Source organism: Crotalus tigris, unplaced genomic scaffold (genome assembly GCF_016545835.1).
Source record: "Crotalus tigris isolate CLP2741 ecotype Arizona unplaced genomic scaffold, ASM1654583v1 scf7180000017753.6788120, whole genome shotgun sequence".
Lineage (NCBI taxonomy): Eukaryota > Metazoa > Chordata > Lepidosauria > Squamata > Viperidae > Crotalus > Crotalus tigris.
The window spans coordinates 558457-580272 of record NW_024096615.1 but is presented as its reverse complement, the minus strand read 5'-3'; the positions used below and the strand labels follow the sequence as shown (position 1 = coordinate 580272).

Sequence of the window (21816 nt, the reverse complement as noted above, 5' to 3'; positions counted from 1 at the left end):
GTTTCATTTTACATTTACAGAGCACAAATATTATATCATGTGTTGCATAAAAACTGGCCACACAAATGGCCATTTTTAAAAAATAAGAAAAAAGGCTGTTTTAAGAAAAATTATACTGCTTTAATACATCCTAAATAATAATAATAAAAATAAAAATCCTTTATGGATTACTGCCTTGTCGTGGCGAAGGGGCTTGTGTAACTCAATGAAGCTATAAGCTATGCCGTGCAGGGCCACCCAAGACGGACAGGTCATAGCAGAGAGTTCTGACAAAATGTGATCCACTGGAGAAGGAAATGGTAAACCACTCCAGTATCTTTGCCATGAAAACCCCATGGACAGTACTAAAAGGCAAAAAGATATGACGCTGGAAGATGAGCCCCTCAGGTCGGAAGGTGTCCAATATGCTACTGGGGAAGAGCAGAGGGCTAGTACTAGTAGCGCCAGAAAGAATGAAGCGACTGGGCCAAAGCCGAAAGGACGCTCAGCTGTGGATATATCTGGTGGTGAAAGGAAAGTCTGATGCTGTAAAGATTTTTTCTCCATAGGAACCTGGAATGTAAGATCCATGAATCAAGGCAAGCTAGACGTAGTCAAAAAAGAGATGACAAGACTGAACATCGACATCTTAGGAATCAGCGAACTAAAATGGACAGGAATGGGTGAATTTAACTCAGATGACCATCAGGTATACTACTGTGGGCAAGAATCCCTCAGAAGAAATGGAGTAGCCTTCATAGTCAATAAAAGAATAGGAAAAGCAATACTGGGATACAATCCCCAAAATGACAGAATGATCTCAATTTGAATCCAAGGCAAACCATTCAATATCACAATAATCCAAATCTATGCCCCAACCACTGGTGCTGAAGAGGATGAAATTGACCGGTTCTATGAAGCCCTACAGCACCTTATAGAATTAACACCCAAAAATGATGTCCTTATCATCATGGGGGATTGGAATGCTAAGGTAGGAAGCCAAAAGATAACCGGAATAACAGGCAAGTTTGGCCTTGGAGTACAAAATGAAGCAGGGCACAGGCTAATAGAATTTTGTCAAGAGAATACGATGGTCATAACAAACACTCTTTTCCAACAACCCAAGAGACGCTCTACACATGGACATCACCAGACGGTCAACATAGAAATCAGATTGACTATGTGCTCTGCAGCCAAAGATGGAGAAGCTCTATACAGTCAGTAAAAACAAGACCAGGAGCTGACTGTGGCTCAGATCATGAGCTTCTCGTTGCAAAATTTAGGCTTAAATTAAAAAAAGTAGGGAAAAGCACTAGGCCACTCAGGTATGAATTAAATCATATTCCTAATGAATATACAGTAGAGGTGACAAATAGATTTAAGGAATTAGATCTGATAGACAGAGTGCCTGAAGAACTATGGATGGAAGTTCACAATATTGTACAAGAGGTAGCAACTAAAACCATCCCAAAGAAAAAGAAATGCAAGAAAGCAAAATGGCTGTCTGAGGAAGCTTTGCAAATAGCTGAGGAAAGAAGGGAAGCGAAAGGCAAAGGAGAAAGAGAAAGATACACCCAATTGAATGCAGAATTCCAGAGAGTAGCTAGAAGAGATAAGAATGCCTTCTTAAATGAACAGTGCAAAGAAATAGAAGAAAACAACAGAACAGGGAGGACCAGAGATCTCTTCAAGAAAATTGGAGATATGAAGGGAACGTTTCATGCAAAGATGGGCATGATAAAGGACCAAAATGGCAGGGACCTAACAGAGGCAGAAGAGATTAAGAAGAGATGGCAAAACTATACAGAAGAACTATACAAGAATGAGCTTAATGTAATGAGATTAAATTAAAAATGAGATTAAATTAAAAGAAAAAACTTTGATTTTAAATCCTACAGACGAGAAGGTTAAAGAATCCATAAAATTGCTTAAATCACAATTTAATATGTTGATGGCTGACCAAACTGCAACTAATTTATTGTATATGAAACAAAATACATTTTGTAACGCTAACAAACCAGGGAGATGGTTGGCATATCAATTGAGAAAGAAACAGAGACAGAGAATTATAGATAAAATAAATTATAATGGTAAACTGGTACATCAGAAGGACTTGATTAAGAAATCTTTTTTAGATTATTACCAAAAATTATACAAGAGTACTAAAGTACAGGTTTTAAATATAGATAATTACTTAAATGAAGCCAACTTCCCTAAATTAACAGAAGATCAGAAACAAGAAATTAATGGTTTGATTACTAATGAAGAAATTGAGATGGTGATTAAAGAATTAAAATTAGGTAAAGCACCGGGCACGGATGGCCTGACATCTATTTATTATAAAACTTTGATACAAGAGATGGTTCAACCTTTAAGAGAACTTTTTAATAATATATTACAGGGCTCAGAGATTCCCCCGTCATGGGGTAGAGCCTTTATATCTTTAATTTCAAAAGAAGATCAAGACCTTACTTTACCAAAGAATTATAGACCTATATCTCTTTTAAATGTAGATTATAAGATTTTTGCGAAAATTTTAGCCAATAGGCTTATGAGGGTTTTGCATCATGTTATACACACAGACCAAACAGGTTTCATAACTGGAAGGTATATGAAGAATAATGTCAGACAAATCATTAATTTATTAGAATATTTAGATAAAAATAATCAAGTTTCCGCAGGTTTGATATTTTTAGATGCTGAAAAAGCTTTTGATCAAGTGAATTGGCAATTTATGTTAAGATTAATTGAGAAAATGAATTTTGGAGGAAAAATTTTACAAGCTCTTGGTGTTATTTATCAAAAACAAACGGCACAACTTATAGTTAATGGGGCTTTGTCAGAGGTTTTTACAATAGAAAAAGGGACTAGACAGGGATGTCCATTGTCACCATTGCTGTTTGTTTTAACTTTGGAAATATTGCTGATTAAAATTCGAGAATCACAGCAAATAAAAGGAATAGAAGTCAATAAAAAAGAATATAAATTAAGAGCTTTTGCAGATGACTTGGTGGTTACCTTATCACAACCTATTTATTCTGTAGTAGAGTTATTACAATTGATACATCAATATGGAAGGGTTTCAGGTTTTAAAATTAACAATAATAAGGCTAAAATATTACCCAAAAATATGACCAATCTTGATAAGCAGACTTTGGTTAATTTGACAGATTTCAAGGTTGTTGATAAGGTAAAATATTTGGGGGTTACTTTATCTGTCTCTAATGCAAAACTGTATAAAAATAATTATGAAAAGCTGTGGGTCAAGATACAAAGAGAGTTGAAAAATTGGGAGAAATTGCAATTATCTCTTCTGGGAAGAATTGCAGCGATAAAAATGAATGTTCTGCCAAAGTTTCTTTTTTTATTTCAAATGATACCTATTTTAAAGAATGAGGTTAATTTAAATGAATGGCAGAAAGGTATCAATAAATTTATCTGGGCAGGGAAAAAACCAAGAGTAAAACTTAAAATTATACAAGATACTCGTGAGAGAGGTGGACTCAAGCTACCGAACTTGAAATTGTATTATGATGCTGTGGTTTTAACATTAATTAGTGATTGGATTAACTTAACAAATGTAGAAATACTCCTCTTGGAGGGTTGGGATTTATTTTTTGGATGGCATGCCTATTTAATTTTTAATAAAAAGGTTGACAGGGTCTTTAAATCTCATATTATAAGGATTTCTTTACTTCGGGTTTGGAGGAAATATTATAGAATTGATTCTAAAATTCCATTATGGGCCATACCATGGCATGCAATAGAGGGGATAAGGAGAGGAGTTAAGATGGATAGTGTTTCTTATGCACAATTACTTAGATGGGATGGTAAAAATTGGCAGTTAAAATCTTTGGAAGATTTAGCACAAGAAAATATTATATATTCATGGTTTCAGTACAGACAAATTGTGGATAGATGGAAGGTAGATTGTAATGTGGGTTTGCTTAGAGAAGATGAGAATTTTTTTAAACAAGTAAAAGATCAAAGACGAACTCACATTAAGAGAATTTATGGGGTGTTAGTAGAATTGGATTCAGAAGCAGAATTAGTTAAAGAATGTATGATTAAATGGGCACAAAATTTTGGTGAACCAGTTAAATTTACACAAGCCCAGAATTTAACCTCGATCCACAAAAAAATGTCTCGTATGTATCCTGACTTACAGCCTAAATGTTGGAGATGTGGATGTTTGGATGCTACTTATTATCATATCTGGTGGTCGTGTAAAAATATAAAAGCTTTTTGGATTAAGATATGGTGGAATATTCAAAGAATTTTTAGAAGGAGGGTAAAATTTACCCCACAATTTTTTTTGTTAGGTATCGTTATTGATTGTGATACTAAGGAGATTACATTGATGTTAAATTTAATTACAGCTGCAAGGTTGTTAGTAGGGCAATGTTGGAAGAAGGAATCTTTGCCTACTTTGCAAGAGTGGTTTCTTAAAGTTTCTTATTTGGCGGAAATGGCAAAGATTTCGGCTTTCTTGAAGGATCAATCGCAAGAGAAGTATGTTGCGGTATGGAAAAAATGGATAGATTTTATACAACATAAGTTGGATATAAAAAATATTACTTAGTTTTTTAACAATTTATATTTAAAATGGAATATTTTGTTTTTTTTTCTTTTCCTTTTTTGTTCTTTTTTCTTTTTTTGTTTTTATTATTCTTTTCCTTTTTAAACATTTATTTTTTGTATTCATGTTTTTTTCATATATATACTATTGTTAATTATTTTATAATTTTTCTAATTAATGTATTTAGATTTCTAATTAATGTTAGATTCATTTATGGTTTATATCTTTTTTTAAGATTTTTTGATGAAATTTTAATTAAGCCTATATTCAGCTCTGGGAAGGTGGGGGGAGGGAATGGGAGGGTTGGGGAGGTTGGGGGGAAGATTGTTTTGTTTTTGTAAAATTTCAAAAATTTAATAAAAATTATCTTTGAAAAAAAAAAAAAGAATGAGCTTAATGTCCCAGATAACCACAATGAGATGGTCACTGACCTCGAACCAGATATCCTAGAATGTGAAGTGAAATGGGCCTTAGAAAATCTGAGCAACAACAAAGCTAGTGGAGGTGACAGTATTCCAGCTGAGCTATTCAAAATCCTAAAAGACGATGCAATAAAAGTGCTACACTCAATTTGCCAGCAAATTTGGAAAACTCAACAGTGGCCACAGGATTGGAAAAGGTCAGTTTACATTCCAATTCCAAAGAAAGGCAATGCCAAAGAATGTTCAAACTATCGCACCATTGCACTCATTTCACATGCTAGTAAAGTTATGCTTAAAATCCTACAAGCTAGACTCCAGCAGTATGTGGATCGAGAACTACCAGAAGTACAGGCAGGATTTCGAAGAGGCAGAGGAACTAGAGATCAAATTGCCAACATATGCTGGATCATGGAGAAAGCTAGGGAGTTCCAGAAAAACATCTACTTCTGCTTCATTGACTATGCTAAAGCCTTTGATTTGTGGATCACAACAAATTGTGGCAAGTTCTTAAAGAGATGGGAATACCAGACCATCTTATTTGTCTCTTGAGAAACCTATAAGCGGGTCAAGAAGCAACAGTGAGAACTGGACACGGAATCACTGATTGGTTCAAAATTGGAAAAGGAGTCCGGCAAGGCTGTATACTGTCGCCCTGCCTATTTAACTTATATGCAAAGCACATCATGAGAAAGGCAGGGGTAGATGAAACAAAAGTTGGAATTAAGATTGCCGGGAGAAATATCAACAACCTAAGATATGGAGATGATACCACGCTAATGGCAGAAAGTGAAGAGGAACTAAAGAGCCTCTTGATGCGGGTGAAGAAGGAGAGTGCAAAAGTTGGCTTGAAACTCAACATTAAGAAAACCAAAATCATGGCATCCGGCCCTCTCAGTTCCTGGCAAATAGATGGGGAAGAAATGGAGGTAATGACAGATTTTATTTTTCTGGGCTCCAAGATCACCTCAGATGGGGACTGCAGCCAAGAAATTAAAAGACGCTTGCTCCTGGGGAGGAAAACTATGGCAAATCAGAGACATCACCGTGCCAACAAAAGTGCGTATAGTCCAGGCCATGGTTTTCCCAGGTGCAATGTATGGCTGTGAAAGTTGGACCATAAGAAAGGCTGAGCGCCAAAGAATTGAGGCCTTTGAACTATGGTGCTGGAGAAGACTCCTGCGAGTCCCTTGGACTGCAAGGCATTCAAACCGGTCAGTCCTAGAAGAGATCAACCCCGACTGCTCTTTAGAAGGCCAGATCCTGAAGTTGAAACTCAAATACTTTGGCCACCTAATGAGAAGGAAGGACTCACTGGAGAAGGGCCTAATGCTGGGAAAGATTGAGGGGAATAGAAGAAGGGGATGACAGAGAATGAGATGGCTGGATGGAGTCACTGAAGCAGTAGGTGTGAACTTAAATGGACTCCAGAAGATGGTAGAGGACAGGAAGACCTGGAGGAACATTGTCCATGGGGTCGCGATGGGTCGGACACGACTTCGCAATTAACAACAACAACAAATAGTAATAATAATGATGTTCTGGAATTTAAGAGAATTTTTAAATGTGTATATAATTTGCATATAAATATATATTTTTGAACAATCCTAAAAGTCAGCAATAATTAGAATGTGAATTCATAAACATGCATATTAAAACAACATATTGAAATATAATTGTTCCAATTTCTGTTATCACTGTGTTCACACAATGCTCAGTTTAAAAAATGAGTTATATGTTTTATTTTGATGATCTATTGATAATATATGCTTTGAAAAACACTTTTCTAAAAATAAAGTTCTCTCAATAATTCACAAAACAGTATTAATCAAAACTACATTCACATATTTAAACTTACTTTAATAGCCAAGCTTTCTTCAAATGTAAGAATTTTTTCTCTTTTATCTTCTAGAAGATCTTGTAAAGAATCCTTTTCTGCCTCCAACTCAGTTATTGTATCGTTAAGAGTACAAATATGTCCTTGTTGCTCCAGGCTTTCTTTTGAAAGTTGTTCTGAAAACAAAATAATGAACCAATTTATGAATCAATTTAATATAGAGGCTGATCAAGAAAAGCTCAGAAGCATACATTTTATCTGGCCAGGATGAAATGGGGGACATCAAGATAGTTTCTGTGCACACAATAAAAGAATTCAATCAAATGGTTGCCATTTTGATTTTTTTGACATTTCCCATTGCCCTAGGAATGCTTCTGTATGAAACCAAAATTTTTGTTTGGAAGCTATGGTTTGGTGGTACAGGCAGTCCTCAACTTATGACCATTCATTCAGCAACTGTTCAAAATTACAACTGTACTGAAAAAATGGACTTTCAACCTATGCTCAAAGTTACAGGAAATGCAGCACCCCCATCATCACACAATCAAAATTCAGGCACTTGGCAGCCCACTCGTATTTATGAATGCAGGAACAATACAACCCCCTCACCATCTATTTCCTCTACCAATCTATGCATAACTCTATGCCCATTTGGATATCCTGCAGAGTGGCATTACACAGTGGCAGCACTGGGGCTGGAGCTGAAGTAGAGGCCTGGGGCCTTCAGCAGTTTCAGCCAGCTGCCACTATCCCCAGACCTGTACTTCAGCCCTTGCCTTTGCCACTGAGAAGTGCTTCCTCAAGCCCCACACCCCTGGCCTTTGCCACCTCATGCTGTTCTCAAGCTGCGTATCCCATCAGCTACATGTGCCACACCTTCCTTAAGCTAGCTTCATGTTCTTTCCCCAAGCAATGTCACATTCCTTTTGCAAGCTGGCCTCCTGTTTCTTCTGCAAGATGGTATCCCTTTCTCACAATTTTTTAGGAACCTTTTTCTTTTCCCCAGGTCTTGCAAGAATGAGACTTCAGCTCGAGAATGGCAGGAGACCCGTTTTTGTGCATGATTTGGAGAATGATATTTCTGAAACATTGAGGTTTCCAAACACCATTCAGTATGTTCTCTAGCCCAATTCAGAATGTTGATTATCATTTATATAGTTCAAGTTCAGGCTTTCTAAGGAGCTGCCTGCTGCTCTATATTTCTGATTTCTATAAAACTAAATTTGCTCTCAAAAGGCCTGTGAATTCTTTCCCACTAGCCACTTTGCAGCAAATAAACATTTTGTTTACATGTTTAAATCAAGAAAAAACAACTGACAGAGACTGGTCACTTCCCATTAGTATTTCATAGCATCATCTAGATTTATTTAACCATTCTTTTTTATTTATTTTTTATTTAAAAAGTTTTATTAATAATTAACAAAATAACCCACCCATCCCCACCCCCCTACTCCCATCCCACTTCCCAGAGCCAAATACAGGGTATTACAAGCATATTAAACATAATCTAATTAAATTTAATGAATATATTAAACATAATCTAATTAAATTTAACAATTTATACAACAATTAAAATCATACTTAACCCTTAACTCCCTTTAAACCTTAATAACATATTATAAACAAATCCATTTGTAAGTAATTATTATATAAACAATTATTATAAAAAAATAATACTTATTATTTTTTCTTTTTTAAAGATTTAATCATAAAATAAATGGAATTTTTTAGTTCCATATTTAATCTGAATATAATCTATCCATCTTCTCCATACCATAATATATCTTTCTTGTATATGATCCTTTAAATAAGCAGAAATTTTAGCCATTTCTGCTAAATTAGAAACCTTAAGTGTCCATTCTTCTAATGTAGGCAACGAATCTTTCTTCCAATATTGACCTATCAATAACCTTGCTGCTGTAATTAAATTCAACATTAAAATAGTTTCTTTAACATCAAAATCTTCAAAAATCCCTAATAAAAATAGTTGAGGAGTAAACTTTATCTTCCTTTTAAAAATATTTTGAATGTTCCACCAAATCATAATCCAAAAAGCCTTAATATTTTTACAAGTCCACCAAATATGAAAATAGGTTGCATCAGAACTACCACATCTCCAACATTTAGGCTGTAAATTAGGATACATACAAGACAACTTTTTAGGATCCAAATGCCACCTATAAAACATTTTATAAAAATTTTCCCTTAAATTTTGAGCCTGTGTAAATTTAACATTTCTGATCCAAATTATCTCCCATAAATCCAATGGGATCTGTTCCTGAATATTCTGAGCCCATTTAACCATACAATCTTTAACCAATTCCGTTTCCGAATCCAATTCTATTAACACATTATAAATTCTTTTTATATGAGCCTTATTCTGATCTTTAATCTGAATTACCAAATTTTCATCTCCTGATGTTATTCTAACTTTCTTATCTAAAGTCCACCTATCCACTATTTGTAAATATTGAAACCATGACTGTAAAATATTTTCTTGCTTTAATACATCTAAAGATTTTAATTGCCAATCATTACCTAATCAAATAAGTAATTCTTTATACGAAATTTTTTCAAAATTCGTCCCCTTAGAGATTCCCTCAATTGCATGTCCAGGAATCCCCCAAATAGGTATTTTATAATTTAACCTATAATAATACTTCTTCCAGACTCGAAGTAGGGCACTTCTTAAAATGTGCGATTTAAAAGCCCGATCAACTTTCTGATTAAAAATTAAATATTCTTGTGCTAAATTGTCTCCAATGAGGACAAACTTTGTAATATCACTGGATGATGCTATTAAGTCATTAATTGGGCATTAACATGTTACTAAGTTAAAACAATTTGGTAGAAGCATACATCGAATATCCTTAATGTTTAAGAACTTATAAAGTACATATGATCCAGCATGGATCTTGCAGAGACCACACTTGTTTGCCAGTTTGGTGGAGCTTTCTGGTAGGCTACACTAGATGAACTATACTGGCAGCAGACCCACAGATATTGTTAGTCAAATGGCAAAACAAGATGATAGAAAGCTTGAATTTGTTGCCATAGTAATGACAATACTTCCTTTTCTTCAGCAAAGTAAGAGATTGTCAATCTCTTCTTTACAAAAACCCACATCTTAATCAAACTACAGATGTTGCTGAATTTCAGTACCAGCAGTCCAAACAGCAGGAGCTAGATTTTGGCAGGATCTGCTGGAAAACCTGTAGGCAATTATTCATAAACTACCAGGCACCAGTGAATAGATTGGAGGATTATTTCAGAGCTGTTTAATGAGAGAAGAACAGAAATCTAAACTTGAAAAAAGACAGCAATGGCTCAGAAGATGACTTAACTTTTTGTTCAACAAAGATCAGAACAATCAGGGAAAAAGTTAATCTAGCAGTTTAAAACACTTGGAATATCCTACTTATACGTATAAACGCAAATTATTGATATTGCTATTACTGAATAGAAGGAACTATTAAAGAAATATATTTTTATAAAAATTACATGAAAATTACTATTCAAATACACACAGTTCTTAGAATCTATTGTGAGGATCATTCAGTGTAAACATACAATATACAACTTCTCCAAAATCAACAGTTAAAAAGTAAAACAACCTTCCTCAACTTAGATCCTTGAGTTGCAATAACATTACAATTCCAGAATTTCTAGCCAGCTTTCTCATGCTGAGAATTCTAACTAGAGATTCTGTGAACTGTATTTTAAATACCATAAGACTAATCTAAATCAATTGAAATTTGCGTTTGTAGTCAGCAATTTCACCATCACTAAATATATCTGCATTCCTACCTGCTACCTGTTCATTATTCTTAGAAGAAAGTTCTTAAATGAATATCTAATGTTAAGTGAGAAAACACATTTTAATAAAGACATATTATAAATACGTAGCTTTGGCAACCACTGTTGAATAAAATGTGGGAAGATAAATAAATAAATAAATAAATAAAAATCACAGCACTTTTACTGTAAAAAGTAGCTCTATTGAAAAGTGTCTCCTTTTGCCCTAGGAAAATTATAAATCAAATTAAAATAAATTTGAAAAACAAGTATTTAATATTATTTTAATAAAATTGTATTTATTTCTATTTTTACATCACTAAAAAAATCAAATTTGTTTTTTTTTAGAAAAATAATATGACTTGATATGACATGAGGAAAGAGCATCAGCACATGTTATTACTTCAGTCTTCTGAATTGTACGTATATTAAGAGCAAATTATGTATACTTTTCTGGTGCTTTTATCAATAAAATCCAAGCAGGTAACAAAAATTTAGTATATAACATCTACAACAAAATGATAAATCTCAACAAAATATATAAATATAATCCAACATTTAATAACAGTAATAATAGCAACCAATGCCATCATACATCTCCAAGAAGAATTGGAGATTGGCTGACAGTTGCCCAACACAGCTAAATTCAAGGCCAGCTCCTTGTGCATCTGGCATCTCTACCTCCCATCAGTCTTTCACCACGGCCTGGAGCTAATTTGTACTAGTCTGCTGGCGCAAGAACCAAGCCTACCAGTGACAGAGCTCACCTCACCAAAGATTGTCTACTTCCTCAGGATCAATTTTTTCCCAACTGACAACATAAAAAGTTGCCCTCATCAATTCTTTGGACTTTTAACCACATAGCTTCATATTTCAAATGAGAGTGATTAAGATGATCAACTAACATATTTCAGTAGCAATGTAATAATTCTTTAACAATATTTTAATAATATGCTGAATACTTTATGATGGTTATTATTAATTTACTATATTTAATTCATTTTATATCTTATTCTTTTTATTGTGAGGCATTTCTGTATCATTTTTTGATATAAAATCAAGGCATCCATCCATACAATGAATCCAATAAAAGAGTTCTTTCAAGGGTTTTAAAGGAAAATTCTTAGTAAACGAATTTGCAATTCACATATAATAAAAGTGATACGTTTAAAGCTAAAAACAAGTTTTTATTAAAAGATGTTATTTAAACGTACCAATTTTTTCATCCAAACACATAATTTTTTCTTGAGTAAGTTGTAATTCATGTTTTTTCTTTGAAAGTTGTCGTTCTGCTTCTGTAAAGTTATGTTCTATCTTTTCATTCAGTATGCTAAAAATAAAGACATTTAAATTAATCTTTGCACCCAAATAAGCAGTACCCATAAAAATAACTTAGTGATAATGACTATATCATCGCTTACAACAGAATAAATAGTTTCAGACATAAGATACTTTAGTAGTTTACAGTATCATTCAGACATTGCTGTTGTAAAGTATCAGTAATAGATTCAGGCTTTTTGCTACCAGAGTGGTGACTGGATGATGCTATAAATTGATAAATGTATATTGCCACAAAATGTCTAAAAAAGGAAGTAATCCTTAATATTCAAGTTAGGCATCTATATATTCAAGGCATAGGCATATATAATATATATATAATATAGGCATCTATATTCAAGTTAGGCATCTATATATATATTAAGAGCTGAGGTGTCGCAGCAGTTAGAGTGCAGTACTGCAGGCCACTTTAGCTGACTGTGTTCAGCAGGTCAGCGGTTCAAATCTCACCGGCTCAAGGTTGACTCAGCCTTCCATCCTTCCGAGGTAGGTAAAATGAGGACCCAGATTGTTGGGGGCAATGTATATATACATTGCTTACTGGTGTACACCGCTTAGAGAATGCTTGCACTTAAAGCGGTATATAAGTCTCATAAATAAATAAATAAATAAACTACAGTATGAAATGAGCTCCCATAATTAACAAATACATATATTTTCACATTTTTAGATCAGACATTTTTTTAAATTGTATCTAGGCCTAAATTAAATGAATAACATACATACATGATTGTTTCAATCTATTTTCTTTACCTTAGTGAAGCATTAGTTGCTTTCTGTCTATTAAGTTCACTTTCAGAATCTGCTGCCCTTCTTGCCAATATTTTCATTTCCCTTTCTACAGACTCAATAGCATCCTTCAACAGTGCTATCTTCGATATTTGTTCTAATCGTTCATTGTCAAGCTGATAAAGAATCATTAAGAAATACAGTTATTTCACTTTCATTTGATTACTTCAAATTTGGCATTCCTAATTTTCTGTAGAAGAAAAAGTCTTTTTCTAGAGTAACAAAGTAAATTTCCTCTAAAAACAGTCTTCCCATCAAAATTGGAGTATGCTTTTATGATAAACGTTGGGGACTAATATTTATTTTAGAAAAAGCTCCTTGCATTAAATTACTATAGGCTACCATGGTAGAATATCTGGCCAAGTATTCTGCTGGCAGAGGATATTGTTCTGGCATTTGTTCCTCAGTTTCTCCATCAGTTGTAGATGATGGTATCTAGAGAGATGGAATTTCACATCCAAGAGTTTAAAAAGAGCACAATTGTGTCTGCTCCCAGCAAAAAAAAAAGGGGGGGTGTAATGGAAATAGATTTACTAAGATAATCTATGCCTGCAAATAAGAATATGTCAGCTGTTTTGCTGAATACAGCTCCCAATGTTTCACTAGAGTGAGACAAAGATTTCAGGACACAGGATGGAAGCTGAGGAAAAGGTCCCAATTCTGAAAGACTTCCTTGATGATCAATAGCTCCTTCTTAAAAACACCAGCTTATCTTCACTAATAATAGCTGCTGGTAAAGGACATGCAGGGGAGAAAACTATTCCAAATCTCTTAAACAGTTTTTTACAAACAAAATTGTAAGGCGAAATCAAAGCTGCACCCCAAAGGCAATACGACATAGAAACACACACACACACACACACACACACACACATATATATATATCTTTTCGTTTCGATGAATAAGACTTTGCCGAAACGTCACCAAGACACTTCCAATTTGACGCGGGAGAGAACCCGAATAATCAAAGACCTACATATATGTATGTACGTATGTATGTATGTATGTATGTATGTCTTTGGTTATTCGGGTTTTCTCCCGCGTAAAATTGGAAGTGTCTTGGCGACGTTTCGATGAAGTCCCATTCGTCATCTTCAGGCTGGTGTTTTCAGCTTTGTGCTTCGAGGAGCAATGTGTGGTCTTAGCTGTTTCTTCCTTTTAACTGATTGGGTGGGAGCTTGGCTGTGTTCTGATTGGGTGGAGGAGCTCCATAGGCTCACCTCTACAAAACCTAGCCAAATTTCTCGCCAAACAACTACAGCCCTATGCAGAATCCATCACCTCACACATAAAAAACTCATTCCAGTTTATAGAGATCATAAAGAAACAAAACTTACAGCCCAGCTGCATCATTAGCCACTTTAAACCCCTCCAATCCATACATGAAGCAAACTGACACCCACCAAGAAGATGAGGCACGACCACGAACGCGAAGCCAAAAAATAGCAAGGCAGCCCACCATCTTAAACCCCCCTGCAACTCAGACTAACCTGAGCACAACAAAGCCCCCACCCAAACAGAACACTCCCCCATCCAATCAGAGCACAGCCAACCCCCCCATCCAATCAGAGAACAGCCAACCCCCCACCCAATCAGAGCACAGACAAGCCCCTAACCAATCAGAACACACCTCCACCCAATCAGAACTCAGCCAAGCTCCCACCCAATCAGTTCATACCCCCACTGGCAGTTAAAAGGAAGAAACAGCTAAGACCACACATTGCTCCTCGAAGCAGGAAGCTGAAAACACCAGCCTGAAGATGACGAATGGGACTTCGTCGAAATGTCGCCAAGACACTTCCAATTTTACGCGGGAGAAAACCTGAATAACCAAAGACATATATATATAATTTCTATAATTCCATAATCAATCTATTAATTAATGATATATTTCTTTAATCTTCTCTTCTTCCAATAGTATTCTCCTTTTATCAACATTAAGTAAATATAGTTCTTAATACTTTCAATATATACAAGGTTGAATATAAATATTTTTCTTGTGTTTGTACAAATAACAGTAACATCAGGACATAACATCTTTTATATTCATAAAAATCATATAATTAAGTCATTATATATCCTGTGTTCAAAATTCTTTTAAGTTTAGTTTCCCCTCTATATTCAAACCATTCTTATCAGTCATAATTTTCTCAATGTTAATTACCTTTAAATATCCAAATTACCTTTAAATATCCAAACTTTTCATTGACATACACCTTCCCAATATTTTTATATTTCATATATTATAAAGCATACTATACAACTTATATATCTTATCCCTTTATATCCATGATTTATCTATTCTTTTAACCATATTCATACAAGTATTTAATCATATAGTACTCCATCTGGTAGGTCGAATCAAATCTCTTGAATCTAACTCTAGCCTTCTTCTTTTGCAAAGTAGTTTTCCGAGTCAGTGTATTCAGGTTGCCAGGAGATTCTTCCTGTTTTTTTGTGAATGTTGTTGGGGATAGAAAAGACAAGTTAGGTAGAATGTGCATTTTTTGTCTCCCAAACTCTAATAATTCTTCTGGCTGCTCTATAATCCATTTTGTTAGATCTTCTTTCCTATCTTCAAGTTTATTTTGAAGTTCTAAAAATAAAATATCTTTTCCATTTCCATTGTTATGGGAAAATCTTGCAAGTTTTCTTTTGTTTGTATTAGACTATAGTTCTCTTCATTTGTAGCTTCCCTCTTTAGGTCCCTGTCCTCTAGTTTGTATTCTGTTATCTGGTTTGTTTTTTCATTCTTTGTCATTGTTTTCTGAAAGTTTTTTAATTGTAAGTTTAAGTTAAAGATGTGTTCATTTATGTTGTCACAAGTTGTTTTTAATCTCATCATGATTTAAAACCATTGTCATTTGAATCTGTCTCAGCATTGCATACATTTCTTCCTCCAAAACATTTGCCTTGTCTTGAAGTATTGCTCCTGCAGAGCTTTGATATTCCAGGCTAGGGTCTTCAGAAAGAGATATTAAGTGTGGTTTTCTGCCACTTTTTCATAGGTATGTAACATCCATTTTGTCTCCCCCTCCAGATAGTCTTTTACCAGTACCTTGGTCTCTGTAATTAGCCTTGTCAAACCAATCAAATCTTATTTAGTTCTTATCTTTATAATCCAATGCGTTTCCAATTCCAAAGCACCATTAAAAGCAGCATTTTATAATATTTCTTCTATTCAGGGGTCTTACAATTATCAGCCAGTCGTATTTAGAGTCTAGAATGTTTCCCCACCTAGGAGCTTTCCAGTAAATCCCCCCTAGAAGATTAGCCAAAAGTGAAGGTTTTTCTTTCTCTGCAAACAATTCTTAAGCTTAGAAATCACAACTCAGTAAATTTTTATAATCCCAGAATGTCAGCAGTTTTAAAAACAAATATAGTTCTCACTCTGTAGCAGACAGCCCAGTGTATTTTCTTTCCTCTGTTCCCAGCTGTTTTCTATTTGGTGAGAAATCACTGAGGTTCAAAGGAACAAGTTGTTATTTCTTGGCGTCTTGCCAATTTCTGAGTCAATGCAGCTATTGTTCTATGCTCTAATCCTCCACTAGATGTCAGTAGCCATTCTTTTTAAAGCAAAAAGTTATTTTCTTGTAAATTCATCAATACTGTTTCAGATGTAAAGTCTTAACAGTTTTCATGATTTTCAGATTAATCCAGACTGTAGTATTATTAAGTTCATTTCAATATATTTCTTTCCCCCATAAAAATTAAGTCGCCACTTCAATCTATGGAAGGCTGGGGATGTGATCCCCTTCCTTCTCATTTTTGGAGGATTTTTTACTTCTTGGGGATCTTTTTTAGGAAATCAGTTACAAAATAGAAGAGAGAAGATCGACATTCTCACCCAAGTCCAAGCATACTATTCACGGTTGTTCTAGTTAATCCCTTTGGACTTCGCCTGCTGGTAGCTTAGGTTAGTCACTGGTGTGCAGCTAGCCTTTCTCCTGCCAGGTTGGAGGGCTTTCCCTGGATCAAACGGATTGATTGCCGTCTTTCCGTGACCCATGGGGGTCCCTCCTTCTTTGTCACCTCTCTAGGGCAACTTTAGACTCATTTAGGGTCCTCTGGCAGGGTTAAACCAGCAATGGGGTGCGGAGCTCCGCAATTCCTTGGCCATGTGCTACAGCACAAAACTGGAAGGTTTGTTGAGCTTCAGAATTTCACTTAAAGGAATTGCCTTTCTGGTAGGATGCTCAATAGTGTGAGCTGCAGAATTAGGAATAAGTATATAATCAATATACTGCCAAAACCAAGAGGTTTTTTTTCCAATATCTGAACTCTATTATCCACAAGCTCAACCACACAACAACAAAGATAGCTAAATGTGTACACCTCTTTTATACAAATTCATACAAGTTGTTGAATGTTTATATAGCTGCCAAGTGTAGCCTGAGAATTGATTTCTCTTATGTTGTTATGTATACTTTATGTATAAAGTTAATCTTGACCCCTGATGATTGCCTGAAGAAGTACATATATTTTTCTTGGCAATGTCTTTGGAAGTGGTTTGCCATGTCTCAAGGCTGAAAGTGAATAGCCTAATGAGTTTCCATGCCTAAGGCAGGAGTAGAACTTGGACCCCCCCCTTACACTTCTAATCCAGCACCTGAAATATTAGACCAAACTGGCTTAAAGCTCTTGGCTTGCTTGTCATAATTAATGAAGTTGTACAAAAAGGTATTTCAATATATCTTATCAAGTTGTTATATTCATACATTTTAGCTACTAATGTCAACATTTATCAATATATTTCAAGAACATTTTTCTTACGCTTTGAATATTTAATTCCAGCTCCTCAATTCTCTGTTCCAGGTGAGCCTTTTCATTCAATGCAGTGTCTTGTGCAATCTATGAAACAAAAATCATTAAATTATTTTTCAGTGTCCTAAATTTTAATTTAGTAGATTAAATCTTTGGGAATATGGTATAATATGCATATACTACTTAAATGAGTTTGGATAAAAAGTCAAACCTTTAACCTCTCTCTCAAGCTATCACGTTCAGCGGCCATCCTTCGAAAATCAGAAATGGCTGCATCCCTTTCTGTTTCCACACGTCTCAATACAGCCTGAACAGTTACTGCAGTTGTAGAAGCTTTGGGGATTTTCATAAGTTCTTTTCTTTGTTGATTTACTTCCTCCTGTGCCTGGTGTTTAAAATTAATATTTAGCATCGATTTGTGCTAAGTATTTACTGAATATTTAACTTATTAACAGATCTGATCCTAGACATTTGGTGGTTGACCTGAAAACTAAAACTCTTCCCCATAATTTGTACATAATTTGACTTAAGAGATAATTGATTTTTTTCTTCAATAACAGTAATAGATCCACTTCTGCCATAACAAGGACTAGCAAATTTAGGAGATGAAGGAAAAGATGCACCCATAGCCCTATTCTTCAGCATTATCTGTTTCCTTCCAGGATTTATAAGTTAGGGCATCTGCTGATTGGGTATAACATACATTAGGAAATCACATAAATTCAAAATATATTATGTGAATATTATCTATAATATGAGATAAAAATGTAAGTTTAATAAAAGATAACTATATGAGCTAAAGACTATGCGACTACATGGTCTGTTGTTTGCTAAAAGAAAGATATAAATTGGTTTCCCTAAAATCAGGGGAAAAAGCATTAGTCTTAACACATCTACCTATCTGTGTACATATTGCAAGCTATTCTTCTATCGTTCTTTTGGCATAGGAACTGCTTATAGCAATTTTTCTACATGGTTTTATTCCTCATATTCAAAATCCAAAGGATAAAGGATGGTATAACATAGGTCTATCAGTGAGTTACAATAAATAATGACATCTGTATTCAAAGGCAGTCTACTATTGAATATAAGTTGTTGATAAATATAAATTCATGGAGATCTTTCACTTTTAACTTATTAATAACAGTCTTGTCAAAAAATAATCTGACTAGCTACTATGGAAAAAGTTGCTAAATAAAATAAACCCATTACCTTAAAAACAAGGGATATTTTATGTATTTTTTTTATCTCATTAGGGTTTCTATATAAGACCACAGGAGAAAGATAACTTCTGTAAATTTATCACTCACTGCATCTTTTACTTTCCTAATTTATGAATCATTTCCTTATCAGCAATGCACAAAGTATTATTTATTTTATTTATTTTTAATTTATTTATTAAAATTTATAGATCGCCCCACTCCCGCAGGACTCTGGGCGGTTAACAATAAAAACACAATATAATTTAACAAAACAGACAATACAATAACATTCATCCAGGGGTCAGATTTTATAAACCCCAGGCCTGCCGGAAAAGCCAGGTCTTAAGCAGCTTGCGGAAAACCAACAGGGTGGGAGCGGTCCTAATCTCCGGGGGGAGCTGGTTCCAAGATGTGGGCGTCATCACAGAGAAAGCCCTCCCCTGCAGCCCCGCTAAATGGCACTGCTTGGCCGACGGGACCTGAAGGAGGCTCAGCCTGTGGGATCTAACCGGACGAAGGGAACTATGAGGTAGAAGGCGGTCTCGCAAGTAGCCTGGCCCTGAGCCATATAGAGCTTTAAAGGTAATAAAGCCGAGGTGGCGCAGCAGTTAGAGTGCAGTACTGCAGGCCACTTTAGCTGACTGTGTTCAGCAGGTCAGCGGTTCAAATCTCACCGGCTCAAGGTTGACTCATCCTTCCATCCTTCCGAGGTAGGTAAAATGAGGACCCAGATTGTTGGGGGCAATGTAAATATATATACATTGCTTACTGGTGTACACCGCTTAGAGAGTGCTCGCATTAAAGCGGTATATAAGTCTCATAAATAAATAAATAAACACCTTGAATTGGACCCGGAGACCAATAGGCAACCAGTGCAGCTCACGGAGGATAGGTGTAACGTGGGTGTACCGAGGAACACCCATTATCACTCACGCGGCTGCATTCTGGACCAACTGTAGTCTCCGAATACTTTTCAAGGGTAGCCTCATGTAGAGCATGTTGCAGTAGTCCAGGCGTGAGGTGACAAGGGCATGAGTGACTGTAAGGAGAGCCTCCCGGTCCAGGTATGGTCTCAACTGGTGCAACAGACGAACTTGTGCAAAGGTCCTCCCAGCCACAGCCGTCAAATGATGTTCCAATTTCAGCTGTGGATCAAGGAGGACACCCAAGTTGCGAACCCGCTCCGAAGGGGGTATATTTTCCCCTGCTAGAGGCAACACTGGACAGTTAACATGATCCTTGGGAGGCAACATCCAAAGCCACTCGGTCTTGTCAGGATTGAGCTTGAGTCTGTTAACCCCCATCCAGACCCTCACGGCTTCAAGGCAACGGCCCATCACATCAGCCGCTTCACTGAGAGAGCTCGGGGAAGAGATACATAGCTGGGTATCATCAGCATACTGATGAAACCTCACCCCGTGCTGTCTGATGATCTCACCCAGCGGCTTCATGTAAATGTTAAATAGGAGGGGGGAAGAGGACTGATCCCTGCGGCACCCCGCATTCAAGGGGCCTCGGGGTTGACTTCTGCCCCCCCACCAGTACCGATTGCGACCGGCCAGAGAGATAGGAGGAGAACCACCGTAAAACGGTGCCTCCCACTCCCACCCCAAGTCGTCGCAAAAGGATACCATGATCGATGGTATCGAAAGCCGCTGAGAGGTCAAGTAGCACCAAGACAGAGGAATAACCCCTGTCTCAGGCCCGCCAGAGATCATCCATCAGCGCGACCAAAGCAGTTTCTGTGCTGAAGCCGGGCCTGAAGCCAGATTGAAAAGGGTCTAGGTAATCTGCTTCATCCAGAGACTGTCGGAGCTGGAGCGCCACCACTCTCTCTACAACCTTCCCCAAAAAGGGGAGATTGGAGACTGGGCGGAAGTTATTTAAATCAGCCGGGTCCAGGGGAGGCTTCTTGAGAAGGGGCCTCACAACCGTTTCCTTCAAGGGTTGCGGGAAAGACCCCTCCCTCAACAAAGCGTTGATCAACACCTGGAGCCAGCCTCGTGTCACTTCCTTGGCGGCCGAGACCAATCAGGAAGGACACGGGTCCAATAAACAAATGGAGGCGCTCATCGCTCCCACTGCTCTGTCAACATCCTCAGCAGTCACAGACTCAAATTCATCCCATAAAACTGGGCTAAGACCTGCCCCGGTCATCTCAGAAGGCCCTCATATAAGACAAATATGGAAGAAAAGATCCAAAAAAACCCCAACATAATTTACAAAACTTGTTTCCTTTGTACAAAAAAAAATCAAACCATCAAAAGACCAGAAGAGCAAAACAGTTTAACAAGTTGGTTAAAATATAAAGCTGCAGAGATATCTTCAGACAGGGATTCCAAAATGTAGGGAGTGTTATTGACAATTCCAACTTACAATACTATCTATCTTAGGGGAAGGCAATACCTATAAGGCTATTTGAGATTATCCTAAATACTTAACAGACATTTTATAATATATTGAAACTTATATAATCCTTTGTAATATATCAAAAATTGTTTTTACCAAAATGCTTTATCCAAAAATTACCTGATCATAAAGACAAACAGCTTTGTCTCTTTCTGCCATGAGAACTTTGATAGTCCCCTGGAGTTCTGTTATGTGACGTTGATATTTTTCCAGCATTGTCTTAAACTCATCACGTTCTATCAAAATTTGCAGATATTCTTTATCACAGTGACTTCCCTAAATGTTTAATGGAGATAAAATGTCCATTGCCAAATATTTTAAATTTATTATAAGATTCTATATTCACATTTTGAAATTCTTTCTTTTTTGGAAGGGAGAACTGTACATAAATTTAGTTTTCAATATTCCAAATTTCAAACTATTTAAACATTTGTATTAATTTCATAATTATTTTACCATAAGTAAGTATATGTTTTAAATGGAGATTTGAAATATATATAGCTCTTACTTATTTATCATAAAGGAAAAATGAGAAAATGTCATATATTTCTTCCAGTTGCCATTAGCACAATAATTCTCTTGCTAAACCATCATCGATCTATCCTTGCAATACAGGCAATTATGATTAAAGAGAGTAGGTAACTTCTTACTTACTTAGGTAAGTGGGATAGCTAAATTTTGTACATATTGGGATGGAAACTGAAA

At 35.9% G+C, this 21816-nt stretch overlaps 1 protein-coding gene across 8 annotated transcripts in view; it reads right to left on the bottom strand.

Moving 5' to 3' along the window:
• TSGA10 (testis specific 10) overlaps positions 1 to 21816 on the bottom strand; it is a 60893-nt gene that overhangs the window by 29938 nt on the left and 9139 nt on the right. For 7 of the 8 annotated variants that reach the window (XM_039340607.1, XM_039340609.1, XM_039340603.1 and 4 more), the window contains 6 exons: positions 21232 to 21387; positions 17712 to 17885; positions 17510 to 17587; positions 12701 to 12852; positions 11824 to 11939; positions 6836 to 6990 (listed from right to left, as the gene is read on the bottom strand). In XM_039340607.1, coding sequence (XP_039196541.1) covers positions 6836 to 6990; positions 11824 to 11939; positions 12701 to 12852; positions 17510 to 17587; positions 17712 to 17885; positions 21232 to 21387 — 831 coding nt within the window. The remainder of the gene's footprint in view (positions 1 to 6835; positions 6991 to 11823; positions 11940 to 12700; positions 12853 to 17509; positions 17588 to 17711; positions 17886 to 21231; positions 21388 to 21816) is intronic. The other variant, XM_039340608.1, reaches the window with a different exon arrangement.